This window comes from Temnothorax curvispinosus, unplaced genomic scaffold (genome assembly GCF_003070985.1).
Source record: "Temnothorax curvispinosus isolate PA1 unplaced genomic scaffold, ASM307098v1 QBEX01015018.1, whole genome shotgun sequence".
In the NCBI taxonomy this organism is placed as follows: domain Eukaryota; kingdom Metazoa; phylum Arthropoda; class Insecta; order Hymenoptera; family Formicidae; genus Temnothorax; species Temnothorax curvispinosus.
The window spans coordinates 60,201-82,737 of NW_020224798.1; the positions used below are offsets into that span (position 1 = coordinate 60,201).

At 40.5% G+C, this 22,537-nt stretch overlaps 1 protein-coding gene across 2 annotated transcripts in view; it reads left to right on the forward strand.

The window, feature by feature from the left end:
* LOC112465220 (pituitary homeobox x) overlaps window positions 1-22,537 on the forward strand; it is a 34,370-nt gene that overhangs the window by 5,777 nt on the left and 6,056 nt on the right. The window contains exons 2-3 of one of the 2 annotated variants that reach the window (XM_025032686.1): window positions 8,103-8,297; window positions 13,613-13,863. In XM_025032686.1, coding sequence (XP_024888454.1) covers window positions 8,103-8,297; window positions 13,613-13,863 — 446 coding nt within the window. The remainder of the gene's footprint in view (window positions 1-8,102; window positions 8,298-13,612; window positions 13,864-22,537) is intronic. The other variant, XM_025032685.1, reaches the window with a different exon arrangement.

Below are 22,537 nucleotides of genomic sequence, written 5' to 3' on the forward strand. Positions count from 1 at the left end.
TATTTCTTTTGTATTCTACACGAATGCTTCTTTGAATCGTTCACGATCGGCGGGCACGATCGAGTCTTTCGATGAGCCGCGCTGATGTTCCGGTTCGATTTTCTCGATCAGCCAGCCAATCGTGGCGATCCTTTAAGCGCCGGGGACCAAACTGGTGGGATCAACATAGAAATGAACTGATTTCCTTCCCATTATCTCAGCTGCTGCGGTAAGGCAGGTCCCTGTCTACCTCAACAACGAGGTTTTGTGTACTCAGTGGGTTCCGACCGCCATCGGCTGGGCTGGGGTAGGCTCATTCCCGAGGGTTGTCTCACAAAATTCTTGTACGTGCCGATGTGTGAGAACTGAGCGGTAACCAGAGAATTGTAACATATGTCACGATTGACATTAAAACAGGTGCTACCGTTATAACTAGAGCTTATATTAATGAGAATACTCTAGAATACTTTTATATTGTTACTTCTAATCAATAAATTCTATTTTTTACCACAATTTAATTCGATATATTCATTCAATATATATTTCTAACGTTATTTATCTTTATTAATTTTTATTTTATTTTATTATAATTTAGCTCAATTGCGATTGTCGAAAAATTTAAAGATTGTCTTAAAAAAAAAATTCTTCAGAAAGACGATACGACTCGATTTCTCAAAAATCTTACAGGGGGAGAAAAAATATGTCGTGCTGAGTTCACAATTTCTCATTGTAATAGGATGATCATTCCCGATCGTCCGTTCCCGGCGTCTCTTCTCAAATTCTGACACCAGAGTTTTCGGAAAGCGCCAGGCAGTCTGAACGGCGCAGAACCTTTCATTCAGTAGAATTTTTCCGAAATATCCTCGTCACGCCCCCAAAGGAGCCACTCGTGCTCAAGTTACTCATTGGTTCCATGTGCTTTCCCCACGCGTCAAGATGAAACTAAACAAATTGCTTGACAAGCGATAACGAACCCCATCCGCAGAATCGCTCCCGACGTTTCTGTGTCAGACAAACAAACTAATCGGTTGTACGGCCCTCGTGATTCTCTCTCTATCGCGAGGGAATAGATCTCCACGTATAGGACAAAACACTCTAGGATAATCTCTCTTGAGCACTTTATACACAATTAAGTGATTTCAAACACACCGTGAGTCGCTAATGTCATCAAAAATTGTAAAAGTACCTCCGATGCGAATAGATATTACAACGAAGAGAAAATTGAGTATTAAAATTTGCATTAAAAATATACTAAAGAATTTAAATATCTATTGGAATCTCGGTTTGCATTTTTTATCTATATCTTCCAGCGATAGAGCCCCCACTAATGAAATTCATCGACGTGACGCGGCGCACGAGTGTCTTTATGTATTTATAGGCAGAGTGATTTTAAGACTCCGGATACAAAATACTTTGCTCCGGTGACGCATAGCGCCCGGTTGCGGTTGACTAATAAACGACTTCCTAAGGAAGCCAAGGATTAGGAGATTAGGGGCGGAGACCCAGCGGCGGACTAGGACTTTCTCTCGCCCGAGCAGAGGCTGCTGGGGCCCGCAGGTGCTCTCACCATGCTGCCGTACCTCAACCCCTGACGTAACCCCGACGTTCCTCCTGTTACGGGGATCGCACGCTTTAGTAATTATTGGACTCACGGCTGCGCTCGTCCGTCATTTGAGAAACGCTATCCCCTATACGTGACACATTTTGGTTTTCTCAGAATCGGGGGAAAAAACGCGCGTTTATCAAGAAAAGATTTGTGTTTTGTCTTTATCAAGAGAATAAAAATATAACAGGTTAATAAAAGAAACAATCAAGTGAAAATTGATTAACTCCAAACGATGAGGATTAATTTAAAAGTTAGTTTAACACAAAGGATATTTTATTTGTGCTATGTTTGAGTTATTATGCGTTATGTGTATTGAGATATTGGACGTTAATTTCAGTAGAGCATTTTCGGATCTAATAAAAGTACGCCAGCGTAAGAGAATTTCGATGATCGAGCTATTTCATGTGACTTTTCAAGCACTTCGCAGCTGCGTGACATGTATATTTCACCAACCCTCATAACCCCCCTTTATAGTCGAATTACGTCGCGCCATAGTTCACTAAACACGTACAATTTTTGTGCCACGCGTCACGTATTCATGCTCACCTTTTCATGTTCGCTGAGCGTAAAATGATCTAAGCTTGGAGAAAAACATATTAATAGTTCTATCAGAACAAGCCATATTTATAAAGTATAGTTTACATAAATAAATATTTACGTAAACGAATATTGAGATTAATAATTCGTTAACATCCGAATTCTCTATAATAAAGAATATTCTTTATAGATATTTATATATAAGCTGCCATATGTGTGCACTGTGTGTAGTCGTCACGGATAACATTAATCATTTCAAAGATATGGAGATATTTCTGTTCGATTACGACAATAAATTAATGGCACCAGAATGTCAATTCGCTAAATATCTCTTGATCGATGCCGCATATATTGATGCGAGCTTTATTATCGCGCGCGACTAAAACTTACGGGTGATGAAAGCAGCGGCAGGCTGTTAATTTTGTATCGGAGATCGGACTACAATGGCCTAAATCATAATCCACGGCTTTTATAGTTTCCACGGCTTAACGTCGGTGTGTACGCAGTTATCACGGCCCGGATTATACTTGCGCGTGTGTCGAAAAATTAACGAAATTGCATTATTTACTCGCGTACAGACAAATATTAATTTTCCATTATAGCAACCACGTAAAAATAAAATTGCATAATATCGAAACTGCATTTTCATTATAGTTATTAAGACAGAATTTGTTCGTGACGTGATTGTAAAAATTAATTGACTAATTATTTATCTTCGTATATTACAATATATTAAGTAAATTATTTCACATCAATCTCTAGATTTTATATATTATAATAACGATGATCACTCTATGAAGAATGCTTGTAGGTGTTATTGCTGCGATTTTTATGCGAATTTCCTGAAACCCCCCGGTTATTCAGAAGGTCTTGAGCACACGACGTCGGCCGACAGAGAGTTCACTGTAACATCGCGATATCGACGAAAGGGCGTAAGTCGACTTAGCCCGAGCGCAAACTCGGACATGGCCGAGGTCATGGGATCGGAACGAGAGAGTCGATGGGGCTAAATGGAACGGGATGAAAACGGTGCGCGGCGGCTTCGCCGCTGCAATCGTCGCTGTCGCTCGTCGTCTTCGTCGTCGACGACGACGACGGCGTTCTCGACGCATGCACAGCCGCCCCGTAAAATCCGTGCGGATTAGCGGTCCACTAATATATCCCGCGGGCGTAAAAACGCGCGCGACGAGGCAGTTGAGATATTCGTTCCCGTCGTCGTCTCCCCTCTCGCGCTCGCAGGGGACGGGCCCGGTTTGTCTTTGGCATAAAATAACTTGAAGCGCGGGGAAAAGTAATAAATTTGTGAGTTACAACCTGTGTCTCTCCCTCTAGTTACCATCCCTCTTCCCTCCTCACTCGACATCCTAACTCTCGCTTTTCTTTATTCCGTCCGCTCGGCCGTACGTTGCGGTTCCTTTCTCCCCTTGTCATCTATACGTTTTCATGGACCGAATTTCGGCTTCTTCCCTTCTGTGTGAAAACACGTGCGAACCGACGCAACGCGACACTTGGAAAGAATCCGAGGCGCCTCGCGCCTCTCTATTTTTCTTTCAGCCTCGAAAATGACAAAATTAAGAGAACTCTACCTTTTTTTATATGAATAAAGCTACTTTACCCTTCTCGTTATGTCAAGTTCGTTTTACATTCATTTATGTATATTCATCAATGAAGCGAAATTGTATTTATATTCATATTATGCCTCGCATATTTTTGACAGATGTCCGACGTATGAAACAGTCTCCGCTTGCGTTGCGTCGGCGGGAAGAAAGGTCCATATTGTTTCGACGTTTTCAGGTCGAGGGATCAATATATGATCTCTCTCTCTTCGAGAAACGAAATGCTCGAGCGCGTGAACGGGATCGGGGGTGTCGAACGTGTTTGACAGGGCGGGGTGAAGAGTGTCGAGGCCACATTCCGCCCTCTCGGGATCCTCTCTCGTATCCGCGGTAACTCCGCCACGAATCCATGGTGGCCGCCGGCGGACAAGTACACAGCCGTCAAACGATACGACATCTTAAGCCTCCGAGAACTCCGCAGGGGATCTCGTGGGAACGTGCGCGCTAGACACGAGGAAAGTGTATCCATGAACAACACCCTGGAAAATCATTGCGCCACGTCTCGCACGCTGTTTATTTATTATTGTCACTCGCGTAAAAATATTCGCAACTTCTACTCGCACTTGTCACATCGTATTCGAGTTCTATCCTCGATGTTCGATTATTCAAAAAATCAATTAAATTTGATTATTCGATAGCTATAGAAATTTTAGAAATTTTTTGTTAAACAATTCAATTTAATACAAAAGCTGCGCATTCAAATTATCGCGACATATTTTAAAATACAGAGTATTTGCACGATTAATTATTGTGGTAAAAAGACGTGCTTTCGAAGAGACGAAGTCTAATAAAAATTCGATAGGGTCGTCAAAGATACAAAACCTTATACATATGCATCTTGCGACATATTGAAGCGTGAGAAATGACAGTCTATAAATTTTACTTAGCGAGTAGGTCGCTCGAGTAGTATTAGTCAGATCACGATGTAGATTATGTGGTTAACTCTAATCTTGAAATAATATACAAGCAGCGGTGTGTAGGAGATTCTGTCGGTATACATTATCTTTATCGAAACGAGGAAGGCGAACGTATCCCTCAGTTAACATTTAAATACCTTCACAGTAAACAGATGAAAATCCTCAAACTCTCGGAAATCGCGTGTTTTATGTAACTAAGAAAATCCGAGAAAAAGCAAAATATAAAAGATAATACAAATATTTTAATTTATGTAATTTACGTTGCCACGTCTATTTATTTTTCGAAAATTATAGTATAATACTTAAATGTTAGCCGTAATCTTTAAATCGTTTAGAAATCATTATTTTCTTACTTCTCAAGACGGCATCTACGATGTGGCGATAATGTTTTAACAACGTTTGTCTTTCTTTGGGCAGCAAACAGGTTGCTCACATTGCCCCATTGACAAATTCTTTTGAACACGTGGTTATTCCAGTATGCCCATTCACAGGAAAACGCTTTTCATAGGAACACGTGTTTTGTGAATCACATGTGACTATCTAGTAATCGATCTGTCTAATGAAATCTACACGCCAATATCAAAAGCATTCTTGGATCGTTTTCCGGATAAATTCAGTCCTGTTGAGCTGTGCATAAATTCGGAAATAAATTTCAAGAGACACTAGCATTTCCGCGATGCACAGCACAGCTATATACTTCGTCTCGTTCGAAATTGCACCGCATTTTGCGTCTTGCATAATCCCGTTGTCGACACGGCTCGGCTCATCCGCTCGCGCATTTCGTCGGCCGGCGAATTAATCACGAATTCCGGCGGACGAGTCGCAATTTCGCGATTCGCATTCGCGTATTTATACGATACTCATGTCATACTCATGCGAGAAAACATGTTTGGTAAAGGCGGAGTTGAAATCGGTATAATTTGCAATGAGCTTTAAACACAAACCGCTTATGTGTGAAACGCAAAAAAAGAAAAAATAAATTATATAGAAAAAATGTTAAGACTCGTTTTAACAAGTTGTATCTCAAGTTGTATTATTAAGAGTTGTGGATTTAAACCAGTTTCTAAATATACCTCAAACATACCTTACGCTAACCATTACGAATAAGATCATTTCCGCAGCAGTTACCATCGAGATCCGAACCTACCGAAATTATATCGGTCTCAATCTCCGCTACCAAAGCGATAAATAACAGTACTGATTGTATAAACATATGATGCAGCAGTAGCGAACGCGTGACAAGTATCCGCACGCATGATCGCGCGACGATGTCCAAAGCGAAATTGATTTATACGACGCGAAGTTGCGATATTCGTCAATATCAATATTCCACGGCGATTTTCACCACGTTCCCCCCCCCCCCCCCCCCCGTAGATATTTCTCTACGAATTTATAGTCGAGCTATAAATACAGAATGCCCCCGAGAGAAATCTGTCGGTCTTTGCAGGAAACACGGTATTCGCACTCGATTTTTAATATAAAAAGTTATGTCAACGTAGTCGCGTGAATTCAGAACATAAATCGTAAAGCAGTTGCTATTACCAAATATTAAAGTTTTTCTTTGGTAAATTGGCATTAACACTTTTACGATGTCACATCTTTGGACGCATGCGTTTCCACGAGAATTTCAACGATAACTTCCGCAAGAAGAATTTTATTCTTATTTATTCCGTCTGGAATTATATTATTAAATGTTTAATAATATTAATCATATAAAATATATATTTTTTATTTATAGATATTTATTTTTCTGAAAATTTTATGTTGTAATCGGATTGTATATTTTATAAAGAGTTGCCCATTTCTCGACTTTGTATAACTTCCCAGAACTCGAAATTAATCTTGGCAATCAAAATGTTAACACAGAGGTATCAACACTGAAAAAAAAAAATATTTGACACCGTCAACAACTGTTTGGGGCACGTCCGTCAACAGCTTCGACGATTTCCTCAATTACGCCGCGCATTCGTAACTCGCAAACATGTAAATTAGTACTACAGAGAACGCACGTCCGCTAAAATATCGTACACGCCGACAAGTACGTCTTCCGTTGCCAAAAAAATTTTACGCGTGTATTCGTGCGCGTGCACACCGAAACGGTGCCGTGATAAACTGTACTGAGTTGTCTACCGAGATGTCATAACTTCGCTCGAGATAGGCGCGAGTGAAAACTTGACCCAACTTTCTACGAACCATCTCATTTTTATTTATTATTACGTCTTTCTATCTTGATAGCCACTTTTATTATCAATTATAGAACTATTTAATTATTTTGAGATGGAAGAAAACAAACTAGTTCGAAGGAAGATTAATTAAAACTTGTATAATATTTAAAAGAATATAACTTAACTATAAAATATATAATCGTGTTAGAAATCGTTGGTAAATAAGAATGTTAAAGTTTTCCATTGAAAATTATTTTGGTACAAATATTTTTTCGTACATAAAATTATTCAATTACAAGGGTCTCACCTTTTTACACAACAGTCAAAGATAATTAATTTAAAAACTTTAGTTTAAATATACTTAAGTATACTTAACACCACCGAAAATATCGCACAAAAAGTCTCTTTTATTTCGTACGAACACGTGTGCCCCGCGCGCGGTATCGAGGTAGAATGACACACGCGTCTTCGTGGTTCGTAGCAGGCTCCGCGGCACTAAATCAGCCCGAGTTATGCGCCGACTAATTGTGAACTATGTCCCTCCTCTTTGCCGCTCCCGTGGAAACCAAATATAACTAAACGGAGCGAAACTAAACGACCGAGCCGATTAACTTCTTAGCCCGCCCCGCATGGCTTCTTCGCACGCACACACGGACACGCGGACACGTACGTAAGGAGCACACATCGACGACGAAAGGAGCGTGGAAAGGAGCAGTGGAGAATCCGTCTTTGTCTTTTTATCGCGTCTACTTCGTCGGTAGATAAATAGTCGTTGATTGAGGGGCAGCTCGCCGCAGGGAGACATAACTTTTATTTGGGTGGGCGAGATGACATGCGATTATTAACTGACCCATTCATGCGACATGTGCATTGCTATTATGAGAAATTGCAATCTAAAATTTCTAAAACGGTTGTGTTTCGTTGATAAACATAATTAAAAGGTTTCTTGAGAGTAAAATTAATTTTTTACCTATTTGGCATAAAAGACAGTGTTTTTTTACTGGATTATTCGATATTGCATTGCAACTAACAGTGGTATTAACGATAAAAATGTATGCAACATTAATTGCCCAATCATTATTAACTTATTGTTAGCTATTTGTCTTGATTAAATCTGAAATGGCAGTATATCATTCGTTATGTCGCGATATCGTGCACGAATGACTTAGCGGAACTTAGCGAAAAGGAACCCTCCCATTAACGTGCGCGGCTGCAGCCAAGAATAAATAAGGATTACTGTGCGCCTAGACGACGTTGCAAGAGGGTGTGATGTGTTTTGCAGTCTGGGCACAGAGTGACTTCGGGGACGAAACCAACGGGGGTCTCGCGAGGCTCGACGCGGGTCACGGCGCTCACACCCCCGGTGGTAGCAATCCTAGTACACCGGGGGCGACCCCCACGACACCCTCCGGTGGATACTCCACCGGGCAGCCAAGGAACCGTACGAACGCAACTCACAGGCCAGATATTCGAAAAGGTACGTTTCGACCGTGCAAGAATAATATAAAAAATGTAATCTTTCTTCGATTTGTAAGTACATATTAAAATTCCATTCGGTGGAAAATCATAATTTAATTCCTTTGTATTAAAGAGCGAGTGCGCTATCTGCGCGCATAAAAAAATTTAATATCTTTCATATCGGTTATTATTAGCAGATGTCATTATCATTACCAATTATATTAAATCGTGTCAAATTTTATTAATTTAACATGCTTTTCTACAAACAATATAAAATATGTGATAGCTCATATATCCACAAGCACACGTAATTCAAAGTTCGACATTAGATTCAGTAACAGGAGAGGTACGTTATTTGCTCGAATCAAAATTTAGATTCAAATTCAGAGAGGGAGAAGATACCATTCGAACGCCATTTTCTATCGCGTTTACACGGTGTTCTGAAACGAATGCGCGGAATGGTGGATAGCGACGAGTGGGCGGAAAAGGTCGCTTACGTTTGTTTGCACGTTTGTTCGGCACTTAGCTGGAACACTCTCACCCGCGCCCCAAATCCCCGCAAATTGAAATATCTCCCGGAGTCTTATATTCCCGGTTAACAACAAACCTCCGACGCGGATCTCACTTCGTCCGTTCTAATATCGGCGGTAGATAGAGTCGTTGGTTTCCCGCCTCTTTATGCCTCTCGCTAGAGTCCATCGTACTTTTGTGACAAGACGCGGTTACTTGCGTAAATATGAGCGAATTTCACCTCGTTCAATAAAAATCAAACACATAAAAAAAACGGAATTTCTAAAGGCATCCGATTATCCAAAATTTCAAATAGATCAATAAATATTACTTTATAATATTTTACCTAGATATACATGCGAGAAAACAATTCAAAATACCAATTTAATACCAATTTAATAAATAATTATATTTATATTTCATCTCAAATTAAAGTAATGGATCCATATGAATATTGTATTAGATATGCATAAAAGAGATGCAAATAAATGTACGTGAATGTATCAAGACGTTTAAAAAAATATGACAGACAAATATAACATTTTATAGATTCATTATAAGTTAACACTGTTCAATTCTGGAATATGTAAGTTCAAACGCGCGAATGTTATACTTATACTATACTATAATTTCGATATTTTTTAAATCAGGATTTTCAAGTTTAATTAAGCTCCAGAATATATAGTTATGAAACATTATATAAGGAAGATTATTCCTTATAGTTTTTACTAATTTATCACTCACCTACACGATGCGCAGGAGTAGAGTTGTAACTGCATCTCGTAACACGCAACACTTACTCGCGAGACACGGTTAATTACGATCGCGCGCGACACTCCTGACATTAATCACACGTAACGCGCACATTACGTTACACTGCGACGGGAGGATAATACGAAAAAAGTATTATCGCACGAAGCTACAATCCGTTCAACACTCACGCTGTCTTGTAAATAAGCGCGACGGACGAATTTTCAACGGCGGAGGGTTTTAACAAATGAGCAATATGTACAAACGGCGAATTTATGCTACGCACAGTTGGTCAAATAATTAATCCCGTATTAAAATATGAAAGTAATTACGATTCACTAATTCGCGTCGCGACACCAGTCGACTCGGAGTCGACCCGTTCCATACTCACACCGTTTCATTAACGATAAAAAATTTTGTAAATGACCCTCTAGCATGATTCAATTTACAAAACTGAGTTAATAGTTTATTAAGATACGACGGATCAAAAATATATAATCGAAATTCAATATTAATTACACAAGCGCGTATAATACATCGCGAGATAGTATATTCAACTATATATTAATAAGCGTTATATTAAAAAGAATTATTGCCCGCAAACATTACGACGAAACAATTGCTTATAACTCCTATCTATTTTGCTCTGGTTTCTATTTTAATGAATAAAAGGCGAAATATGTGCTTCGATAAGTAACTATCGTTTTACGTTTACAAGGTATTAATCGCGAGATTGAAACCGTGTACGCTAATAAACGTATTCCTATAACGATAAATAATGATCACGTTTAGCGTCTTTCAGTATACTCGTCGCGTTCCCATCTCCGAAAGTTATCACACAGCATACGGATTTCTGGTATCAGTGTGCTCGACGCGAACTGACCGAACGTTATGATACTTAATTTCACGCGCATTTACTACGGGGCGAAAGATGTTCCCCCGCGCGTAATTAACTCGCGTTCCGCGAAATCAAAACTCGAAATCCGCTATTACGCAGTGACGCAATACTTCGACGCCGTTTACGAACACGCGTCGCCAAACGCGTTGATCACGATTGTCCTACAAATTTACATACGCATCGAGACGATTACCCATTGATTCCGGATACTCCGGACACTCGTTCGCGCGCAAAACTTCCTCTCGCAGGCAAAATGGAGCAAATGAGAAGTGCGGAGCAGGCGCGACACGACTTCGAACTCGCGCGGATATAACGCGACTGCGGTGTATACGGAAGATTTGGAAAGATCGCGGGGAAGCGGGACGAGAACGTCCCTTTCAGAAAAGCCGAGCGAAATAATCAGAAATAATAACCGCCGTCCATCAAAAGCACAGCACTCCGAGCCGTTTATTTATACGCGAGGTTTATTTTCGACAGATAAAAAGATGCGATCGTGCAAACTCACTTGCGTCTCGCATGTCGTCGAACGAGAACACCTGAAATCCGCCATATGCGATGCTCCGAAGAGGAGGGCAAATTGCGTCGCGGCCGCCTTCGGACTCGGAACGTCGCAAGACGCGTTAATCGCGACTACCTGCACCATCAGAACACTCGAGACGATCGTCCGCGCTCGATTCGACACTACCGACACTCGTTCGCACGCGAGATTCACATCCGGCGGATAAAAAGACGCGAAAAGCACTTAGCGGAGCCGTGCCGCTACGCGATCGGAATGAACATAGCCGTTAAATATCGGGAGGAGAGGGGAGGGGAGATGCTTCGTCAACCGTTCACGCTGCGAGCGGCGCGCCGCACTTCACCCCGCTCGATTCTTGAATTCATTCGCGAGAGAAACGTACTTATTAAACGCAAATTTTGTTCTTACAGAAACGTTGCAAGTTGATTGATTAAAAGTCACGCGATAGCCAACCGACTTGCAACTTTTCTGTAAGAGCAGAATTATCGCATACGTTTCTCTTGGGGAATAAATTCAAGAGTATGGTTTCCATACGCGAAAACGAGTAAACTCGTTTCCAAAGAATGAGTTATATATGTATACTGGGTCGAAATAGCGCTTTTTAATACATTCAAAACGGATTAACTCATTTTTTTGCATAATGTTAAAACACTCCGCGTATGAATTTCGCGTTATAATCGCGCGAGAGCGGCATATCGACTCGCTGTTATTAGCCACGAATCACACGTTTCGCGTTTCTGTCCGTCGCACTCATCGCCGGGGCGAAAAACAGTTTCCGTTTACCTATTATTTCGTACTTTTCGTAGGGAGAAATTGAACGCGGAGCTTAAAAAGCGTCACTCGCGAGCCGTCGGTCGGCCGTCGCTGTATTGTATACTGCCGTAATTGCTCGCCGAGCCCGCCGAGATTGTTTACGTTTTTTAGGCTCGGGCCGCTCGGCTTTCTATTTCCTGGAAGACGGAGCACGCTGCGTCGGCTGCACTCTTCCCCCATTCCCCCACTCTTTCCAAAAATTTTTCCTATTGTCATAGACGCGAAAACCGAACGAAGACGCGGACGACGCGGGGACGCGGACGACGCGGTCAGTATTCATGCGAATTCGAGACTGCGTGTGGCCTGCTCTGCGTTTCACGTATTATCTAAACTATCGATCGTGAATCTTGCGTGTGAACGAGTGTCGGAATCTAGCGACGGGCGATCTTTTCGGTACATGTGTGTGGAAATCCGTACGATCGACTATTAACATGTTTCTCAATGATCGTAAGTGGCGTTAAATTAATTGATTTATCGCATAGAATACGACGGATTTAACAAGTTGTCTCATTTAACCCAAGCGAATTGGCAAATGTATGTCTCTTTGCTCGCCGAGAGTGCGAGAACCTCGTATCGAAGTAATGTAAATGTATCTATCTATCGTCGTTGTGCGTATACGGATTTTGAAAATTTCCGTTTCACACGCAGATAAATTTGCGAGTCGCGAAGATTGCTCTCTTGATAGGCTCTCCCCGGGGTCGTTCCGAGACAATATACACTTATTTTTCCGTACGATTGACGTGTTTCTCCGCGTTCGCAAGTGGCGTCGAACTACGTCGAATTTAATTGATTTGTCTGGTTAGTTGATTGATCTGGTTATTCGTATATTATTCTATTATATTTTCAACACAAAGATGCTAGATAAATTATATTTAAATTAATAACAATTTCAGAATATAATACTAATTTAAGATATAATCAAATCTAAGCATTGTTGAATAAATAATTATTGCCCGTAAATATTAAATAAAATAATTTCTGATTCCTATCTGCTATACTTCGATGCTTGCTTTAAAACTTTAAACGAATAAATTATGCGAGATACGTGTTTCGATAAATAATAATTGCTTACGTTTAACGATTTGTTAACCGTGGGATATCGGATATGATTAAATAAAAAATCGTAATTTTAATAAATCAAAGACATCAAGAAATATGGCAATTTACTTTGTATTAAAATCACATAATTTTGCTTTTCGTCTAATCTAAATTAATTTCTATTTTTCGATTACAACGAACTTTATTTCTTTCTTCAAAAATTAGACTTAACGTTAAGTTTAATCATTCTTTCTTAGTTAAAATTAAATTATTCAAGTTTTTATCTAAAAAATGATTAAATAATTTATAATTTATAAAAATTGAAATATGTCATTAATAATCGAATTAATAATCTGTTAATTGTTACATGCATATAGTAACAATGTATAAGAAACTAAGAGATAAACTCAACTAAGCAGTAAAAATCAATATAACCTGAACTGTGAAAATTAATAACAGATAACAAATTAATACGTAGTTATGGGCCGGAGTGCACAAACTTTACGCAAAATCAGCAGCAAACTAATAATTTACAATTTAAAAATTATTGTAACTTTGACTTATTTTTATGTTAATATATTTTATTCTAATTAATCTCCAGACTACGCTATTCAAATTTGTACGGTATTTGCTTTAGGGATCTCTTTATCATTTCTAAATGTATATCAGTTAATTACCTGAAAACGAAGATTATACTGTCAATATTTCTTTGATAATTTTCCGCGAAATTTAGAAACAATTTATGAGTCCTACATTTGAAACGCTATTGACGGTCTCGTCGAAGATATGATACCTTAACACTTTTCAGGTGTACGAACACCACCAGAAGTGAAACACGAATTGGGTGCTGGTGGTGTCGTTTCTCCTGGAGTGGTCGGAGTCAACGATACCGACGACAAGGATGGTAAGAAGAACAAGAGGCAAAGGCGGCAAAGGACGCACTTTACGCAGCATCAGCTTCAGAATCTGGAGATGACGTTTATGAGGAATCGGTATCCAGACATGTCAACCAGAGAAGAGATAGCTTGCTGTACGAATCTTACGGAAGCTCGAGTCAGGGTAAGAGAATTGATAACATTACCACTTTACATTGAAGTTTAAATTTCATCGCGCGTTAGAATCATTATAAATAAGTATCTAATTATTCGAGATGCATTTGTATGAGAAATGCATATCGAATAATAAAACAACGATTCGAATAGTGACTAAATGAAAACTTTTGCTTATTATAATTAAGCTTCAAAAATTTTAGATTTATTTAATAACTAGCTCATTTTAATAATTTAAGTTATTTAATAAAATAATAAAAATGATTATAGATATAATTAATAAATCGATAGAAAATAATAGAAATAATTCAGATTTAATTTCGTTTCAATAATTTGTGTAATCAATTCTAATTCAATCGATCGACTCGCGCGTGTGCCCACGAAACATTAACGACTCGAGAATTGTTTTCTTAAGAATCCGCCTCGGAGAAGCGAAAAATATAACAGCAACATTGAAGCAACGCCTAAAAATTTGAGCTCGCGATGAATGAAGCAGTAACAGACGCTCACAATGGGTGCATTGAAGCATCGAGATATCGATTACAAAGGCAACAATCTGCTGACCACGGATGATAATCTCTTGCATTAGTCAAGCATACGGTTTTTACAAAATAAAGACGAAAATAATCAGATGTTTTAGACGTTAGTAAACGTTAATTAGTCAATGTTTCTATTTAAAACATTTTGCTAACAGTTTTTATACTTATTCCGTATATAAACCTGTATATTGAGAAAATATAATCAAACTATGAGATAAATATAAACTTGAAATTAATATCATACTATTATACACGTGGTAGCACTACTGAAGAAGAATCATGCTTACACATAATAAAATCTATGTATAACTAAGCTAAGAATTCTAAACTCTAGAAATTTATAATAAGAATTTCGTATGCAATCGCGTTTTGTCTGATTCAAAACGATCACATTTTACCGCAACAACCCCAAACACGACAAGCGATTATGATATTTCTCCTCTGGTACTTTTCTAAAATTGTAAAAAAAGACGATGAAATGACGTCGAAGAAACTATAGACCGTTAGAAAGTTCGCAAATCCGTAAGCACTGTATAAATCCTCCGCGACTTGATTCGCGAACAAACGACGGATCGCGCGCAGTCCAAGTCCGAGTGACTTCGAAACGGATCAAGCGAGCGGCCAGACATGCTCTTTGAAATCCCGGCGGCCTGCTTGCGTTTCATCGGGACGATCCGGCGAGTGGTCGGCATCGCGAGACGGCAAAACCGTGGAAGAAGTGTGCGTGAAAAAGGCACAGCACAGAGGGGGAGGACACGGAGCGGGGGGGGGGGGGGGGAAGAGAGTGGGCAGATAGGAGGTCACATGGGGAAAGAGGTGAGAGTGCCGCGCGCAAGCCGCAGGGGAGGCTTTGCGCCAGTAAGCCCTGGTGGATTTATAGAACCACATATAGCGTGGTACGGTGTTCCCGCCACGGTGCTATACGCCATGTACCAAAACGCTGCAGATCCCCCGGCCGTCGCTCGTTCGCAAACTGTAACGCCATTATGGAGGCATTCTTCATTTTAAACCTGCCTTGGCGCGCGTTTACTTCAAGTGCGAAAGACATCCCTCTACGCGACCCTCATTAGCTCAGAGTTTAATTCGTATTCTGTTTGTCGTAACGAAAAATAATAGAACTGTACTCCAAAAGAAGCCCACACGTATTCAAGTTACATTATAGGAGCTTCCGCAGTAAAACGGAGGCTAAGATTTTTTATAAAATCCTAGCGAATTGTTTACAAATTGAAGAAATCTTGAAATTTTATATTCAAGTAGTATTTTACGAATTTTATCGCGCATTAACTTTAAAATTCGTTTCCTCAGCGTAACATAACGTCATAGAAATCCCTGGTGCCGGATAAAAGATCCGAAAACGTCATATTGAAAAGAAGAACGGAGAGAAAGGCACCGAAGAGTCGACGACGAGAGGAACTGGACGAGAGAGGCAGAGTGGAGAGAGAGAGAGAGAGAGAGAGAGAGAGAGAAGAGAAACAACGAGAAAGAGAGGTCGAGCGCGAAGCCGGGTACAGTTATCTGCAAAGAGGCAGGCGTATGTTTCGGTCGGTGGCAGCAGAGCGCGGCTGTCCGAGATAATCCGCCGGTGATTAAGACCATAAATCCATCGGCGGATTAGTATGGTTGCACCGCACACCTCGCGGCGGCGCTCTGGCTGGTGCACGAGAGTCGCTCTGTGCTCCAGCCTCCAGTGGCAGTGCGCTGCCTCTGTCTTTCTTTCTCTATTCTCTAGGTCTCTCCTTCTCACTCGCTCTCTTTCTGTTCTCTATCCAATTCCCACCCCCCCCTCTCTCACTCTCTCTCTCTCGCGCTTACTCTGCCGCACAATCATCCACCCTCCTGGACCCCTGATTGCGGCGCAACCGACACACATCCAGTGTCTGTATATCTCAGCCTGATTCGGAGGGCGAAGGGGTTGCGCGAACGAGAGGGATCGGGAGAAAGGGGAGGGGGAGAGACAGAGAGAATGAGAGCGGGAGAGAGGAGCTTACACACCATGGGAATGGGAAATGGGACGCCGCGGAATATAGGTGGACACTAACCGGTATGAGAGTGAGGATTACCGAGTGTCATCCGTATTCGGCCGGGTTAGCGGCTGTCAGCGGCCAATGCTATCGCTATATATCAATTATTACCTTTAGCCTCGCCGCACAACGCTCGGCTGCATTCCGGTACACACACTCTGTTACACCGCGAATGCATCGCCCGCCCACCCGCCGTATCTCGTTCGCATCACGCGGGCCGATTTGCATCGCGACACATCGTATGCAAACGCGCCGCGCGACCGCGCCTCTCGCACATCTCCGATTCAACCCGCGCTTCCACAGTTACGCGGGTTTAACGTCGAATCCGTGGCAGTTGCTGGTTGCCTGGCTTCACCGTTCTGATGGCATCGCCAGCTCGTAAGTTCTGGTGAACGCGAAAAGTACTGCGTTGTCTTGGGCTTTCGGTGCGAAGCAACGATTAACGGAGAAATAGATAGTAGTAGTGTTCATATGTATAGTGAGCGTATCGTAGCAATAATGCTTGTACAATAAATATAAAATAGCAGTAGCACTCATAACGAGTTTTGCTATTAATGTAGTAATGTTAAAGTTGGTATAACGAATGGATAAAAATGACACTCACATAATGAATGATTTTACAAATAGCTCTTTCATATACCAAGCGATATAGTTTATATGTGTACACATTAGATAAACCAAATTAAATTAAAGTATATTTAATAAAAATTTCGTGATTCAAAATCTCTTTTTCATATATGAAAAATTTAGAATAAAAAGCTAAAATAAATCTAGATTTATATGATATATGATTATTTTAAATTCACAATAAGATTTCACTTTAGATGTGTCACTGTATGTTTAAAGAAAAGACTGGATATAAATACGCTCTGAAAGCGTCGGCTACCTAAGCATCTAGTGCTTATTCGTAGGTGGTAAACATATGTTTAACGTGATATACGATAAATTGACGGTTAGATTCAATTTAACGTTAGCCGTCATAAGTTTTTATCCCGCAAAAGGCTCCCTTCAGCTCCAGCTTCGGCTTTAGAGCGGGTCGAAGCAGAGATACGATCGGCTTTACGGTAATGTCCGAGAGTGGCCGTTTTCAAGTTAATATCACGTTGAACGAGATGAAAAATGGCAAAGGGCGAATTGCGCGTACTCTACAAGCGAATCAGGATTCGACTCGGCGGCAGTTAATCTTCTATCGGGTATTGTATTTTTGGTACAAAGCATTGTAATGCGTTCCGCAATTTTGTCGCAAAACGCTGGAGTTTTTGAATATTTTTTAAAAATTCAGTACTCTGATCGAGTGTAGTAAAATATTTATATCAAGTGAATACTAATCGTAAACAAATCTGGGAAAATAACACAAGTTTGCAAAATAAATTTGTTTTATTATTTTGAACCAGACAAGATATTTTTTATAGATTTTTGAAGATAAAAACAATGCTGCAAGCCATTTCACCAACACATCGTGTTTTCGAGATAATTAAAGTTTAATGCATTAAAAATGACTTTTTTGTGATATTTAAAATTCTTTTGTAAGAACAGTTAACAGTTATCTTGAAATTCTTATCAAAAGTCATGAATATATTGTCTATTCCCTGTAAAATGTTTTTATTTTAGTATCTTACTTTTCAGCCATGGTATTTATGCATTAAACTTTAATTATCTCGAAAACTTGACGTGCTGGTGAAATTTTAACTTATGGCATCGTTTTCAGCATTCAAAAATTCATGAGAAACACCTTGTCTGCTTTAAAATAATGTTTTGTTGTAAAATTGTGTAATTTTAAGTATGTTCATAGTAATATATTAGATATTTATTTTGTTATTTGGTGTGTCAAAATTTTGCGAACCGGAACAATATCTTACGTGCATGCATCAATTTTTCCTGGTAATCTTACGCAGTTGATATTTTTATATCTCGCAAGACCAGGGTCGAAGTCAGGGACTGCACAGATTTTCGGATAATGAATTGAATTTAATCATTCTTCCGGTGCTGGTGGTTTATCGCGATAAGAAATGTTTTCTAGGTTTTAACGGTCAGTGATCTTAGATTCGCAGAAGGTTTATTCGGTTCGAGTAGATATGTACGTCGCAAAATAAAATCGTTACGCTCGTTGTTCACGAACGCTATAGCGAAGTAAAAAGTACGCGATGAGACATAAATTCATTCGAAGGAAAATAGGATAAATGCATTAAGGAATAAAAATATATGTTCGTTAATAAAATATAACGCGGACATCTTTTTTCACACAATAAAATTAACGATTTAAAATTTAGAAATTAATCAATACATAAAAGCTAAGTGAAAATCTAAAGTAATAATGTAAATAAAATATTATTTGCATGAACATTATATGTGTCTCTCCTAAGTTATCATTTACTAATGCATCCGTTGACAATTCGTTCACTTAAATTAACGAAAGAAAACAAGGAGAATGGACTGCGTAATCCTGGCACGTTTCATGATAAATTCGTACGGGCACTCTTATGCCGATATCGCGGAAGAGTCGCGACCTAACGGAGTCCGATGTAACTAAACGAATAAAAAAAAAAGAAGGAACGGAAAAAAAGTGTATTTAACTGGAAACGAATCGACGGTGAACACGGGCAATGAGCCGTAACTATTTATAAATTACAAAGAAATGGAGAAGCCTCGAGAGCTAGTAGGACGGGGACGGCGGCATTAAAAATCACGTGTTCCGCTTGAGCTCATAATCTCGTATAATCTTTTGCAAAGTTGTTAATACTCGCGGCTTACGGGTGTTAATTTAATATCCATACAGGTACGCCGACATTGAATATCCGAATCCCACCGGCTGTGCAGCTGTTACGGTCCACCAGCACAACGATAAAAAAATCCATAAAACTACTCACTCTGTGGGAGAGAGAGAGAAAGAGACAGAGAAAGCCCAGCTTCCCATTCCGCGTCGTGCGCGTCGGTTCGTACGCCGTTTGTATCGTTCAGCGCCGCCCTCCGCGACACTTTAACACGAACGATTTCTCGTTTCCGTCGGCTGTATCCTTCCGATCTGCGTGGATACTGCAAAGCACAATAAAACACAAGACTGAAACATAAGTAGTCCAAATAGGAAAACTTTCAACATAAATTCCTACTTAACTTTTTGATTCTCAGTTTTCAACTCTGAAACTGTTAGTTCTCAAAAGCACTTTTTGGGCTCATCATTATTGTTTTGCTTACTCTCATAGTTATCGATAATATTGTATTATAATATTAATATTTCTCAATTTGATTTGAGTACACCGATATATTGGGGGTTAAAGTGATCGACATAAAAGAGAAATATCAAGAGAGAGAATATCCACATATATATAAAATTCCTTTCCTCTCCAGACTGTGGAACAACATCAACTATTCCGATCTCAAGTTGTTGATATACGCGTAAATGGGGTTCGTTGTCGCAGACGTGACGAATTTTATTCGTATCCACTCCTGATGGCCGATGGTTTGCCGTGTTTGCTGCGTGCAGTTCACCGATCCTACCCTCGAACATATACGCGTGCGCACCGGACCACGTATGCACGGTAGCGTATGCAACGATACAAACGCAGCCGTGTCCCGTTTCCCCTGTGTCGGACGTGGCCATTCTCACTGATCCATCTCGGCGTTATAGCGAGATTTATGGAGACGCCACTGTTGGAACCTGAGACTGTGGCCGGGTGTGGAGGACATGGGAAGAGGTAAGGAAGAGGACGCGAAGAGAAGGAGCAACGACCAGAAGACGGAGAGTGTATTTCGCGTGCGGGAACGTGTGTAGGTACATGTGGAGCCGCAGAAAGAAAGAGAAAGATCTGTTCAGGACAAGAAAGGAAAAAAAGAGGATCAAAGCTGAGATAGAAAGAAATATTGTACGGAGGAAGCGAGAGAAGAAACGAGAAGAGAGAAGGGTGGAAGGGAAGGAGAATCATCTTGGCGGCCATGATGGTCGCGGTAAGCAAGTCTGCCATAAGCGAGCAGCTGCCTTCTTCGGGCAACCAAAAATTTATTTATTTTCTCGGAGGAGATGAAGCACTTAAAAATTATTAGGATGTTGTTCCGCATAACTGTGAGTGGGATTAATTGGTTCTGAGGGAATGGCAGGGCGCTCAAGAATATCGACAGAAATTAGTAGCCCCGTGAACTTTTCCCTCGGCTCCGGGCAAGACGGCGCTCGAGCAAGAGAAAGCGGATGTTGTTATAAATCGCGGACGGTGTCGCGAGAGCTTTCGCAAAGAGATGTAGGAGTAGTTCAAAGTTACGAGTGGCGAACCGCTTATTCCCGACAGACAAAAGGTTTCCACCTTCGCGCCACCGTCAAATCCCCGCGAAGCCCCGGATATCCGGCGGTATACTTCACGGAATTTACTTTTAACGAAGTGGTGTCGCGCCGCCGCCGTCGTGTTTTCGGCGCGTAACTACCGACGTCATCGCACCTGTTTGTTCACCGCGGTAATTGCTTGCGCTTTTCGTAACGACAATCATTATTTTTGTAACCTGACGCAGCACATTTAAGTCAGATAATGATGGAATAGAGGCTATTTGAATAGCAACGATAATGCGAGCAATGTTAATAATGAATATTCAATAACGTCGATGATGTATACGATATAATATATGACACGTAATGTTAAATTTTGGAAAGTAAAAAGTAAAAAATGAACTTTCGGAATTGACATGTTAAAGTATTAAAAATTTTATGATATATACTTTTATTAAATATTAAATAGCTATGCGTCATTAATCAAAGGATAAAGCAGGATTAATTCTTAATTTTCCAATGAATATTTTTGACTAAATATTCCAGTATATATGTATATACAACTTATTTCGTACAATTCATACAGTTACAAAATTTTCTAGTAGGTAATATTTAGAAATTATTATTTGTAAGATAAAAATTTCCAATTAGCTGTAAAATCGCCGATAATGCGAAAACTTGGAAATTCCTGCGAAAATTTGAAAAAAAAAAAACATTCAACTGAAGAAAGAGATAAAACACGGGTTAAAACTAATTCACAGTACAATAAAAGTGGAGAAGAGAAATGGGAAACATCGAGATAACGTTCACGAGACAAACGAGAAAGGCGCGTCGAATTATGGATAGGCGAAAGGAACAACGAACGAGACGTAGAGAGAGAATGAGAAAGCGAGTCTGCGGCGTAAAATCCTCGCGAAGCCCTCGGATATCCGTCGGCTCCTTCACGGAATTTATTTTTAATGAAGTGGCGCTTTCGCACGCGCGCTGGTCCTCGCAAGATTTTCGGGAAACTTGCCACGAATCCTCAACGGCAACGTTCCTCCTCGAACTATTCTCTGTCCCTTTCCTTCTAATAAGAAGACACGGGGGAGCAAAACAAGGGTGGTAAAGCAAGGTTAAGAAAGAGGATCGGCCGAGGAACACAACGGTGAACGTAAGGGTAGCCTCCATGCTTTTCCCCTTTTTCGGGAAGTCCCTTTTCCAGGAACACAAGACAACGCGCGTGCATGGCCAGGATAGTTTCGCGAGTTTCGAGAGGTCGTAGGTGTGCGATACGTCGGGAAACGGAGTCGGAGGGATGGTGGATAATATAATGATGGCGTCGGCTGGGCGAGGAGGGGCGGGGCTACGAGGGGATCAATATTATCCTTCTCCACCTCCACCTCCGTTTCCTCGTCTATGCGTCTCTCTTTCGCTCTCACTCTCTCTTTCACTCTCTGTCTCTCCCTGTCTCTCTACACCCACGACTAACCTTCCCTCAGACTCCCCCTCGAGTTTCCCCTCCGGCGCGGCCACCATCGCCATCTCCACCCTACGAATGTCAGGTTTCTCTCCCTTCTACCGTCTCCTCTACAGCCTCCTCCTTTAGCTCGTCCTTCGGTTTCTCTCTCCTTCCTCCTTCATCTCGTAAAGGATGCGAACTCGTACGAATTCACGCGAACGTTTCGCACGGAATGAACGAGATCGTTAATCTAGACGTAGAAAAACGTAAAGAAATTGCACGCTAGGTCGAGAGATTTATATTTTTGGTGTTTACGTGTCGCAAATGGTACTTAAAAATTTCTTACACGTTATAACATGCTAATGTGGAGTGAAAGAATGTTATATAGGCTCTTATATTATAATTTGTACTTGAATATAATTTATTATCGATAA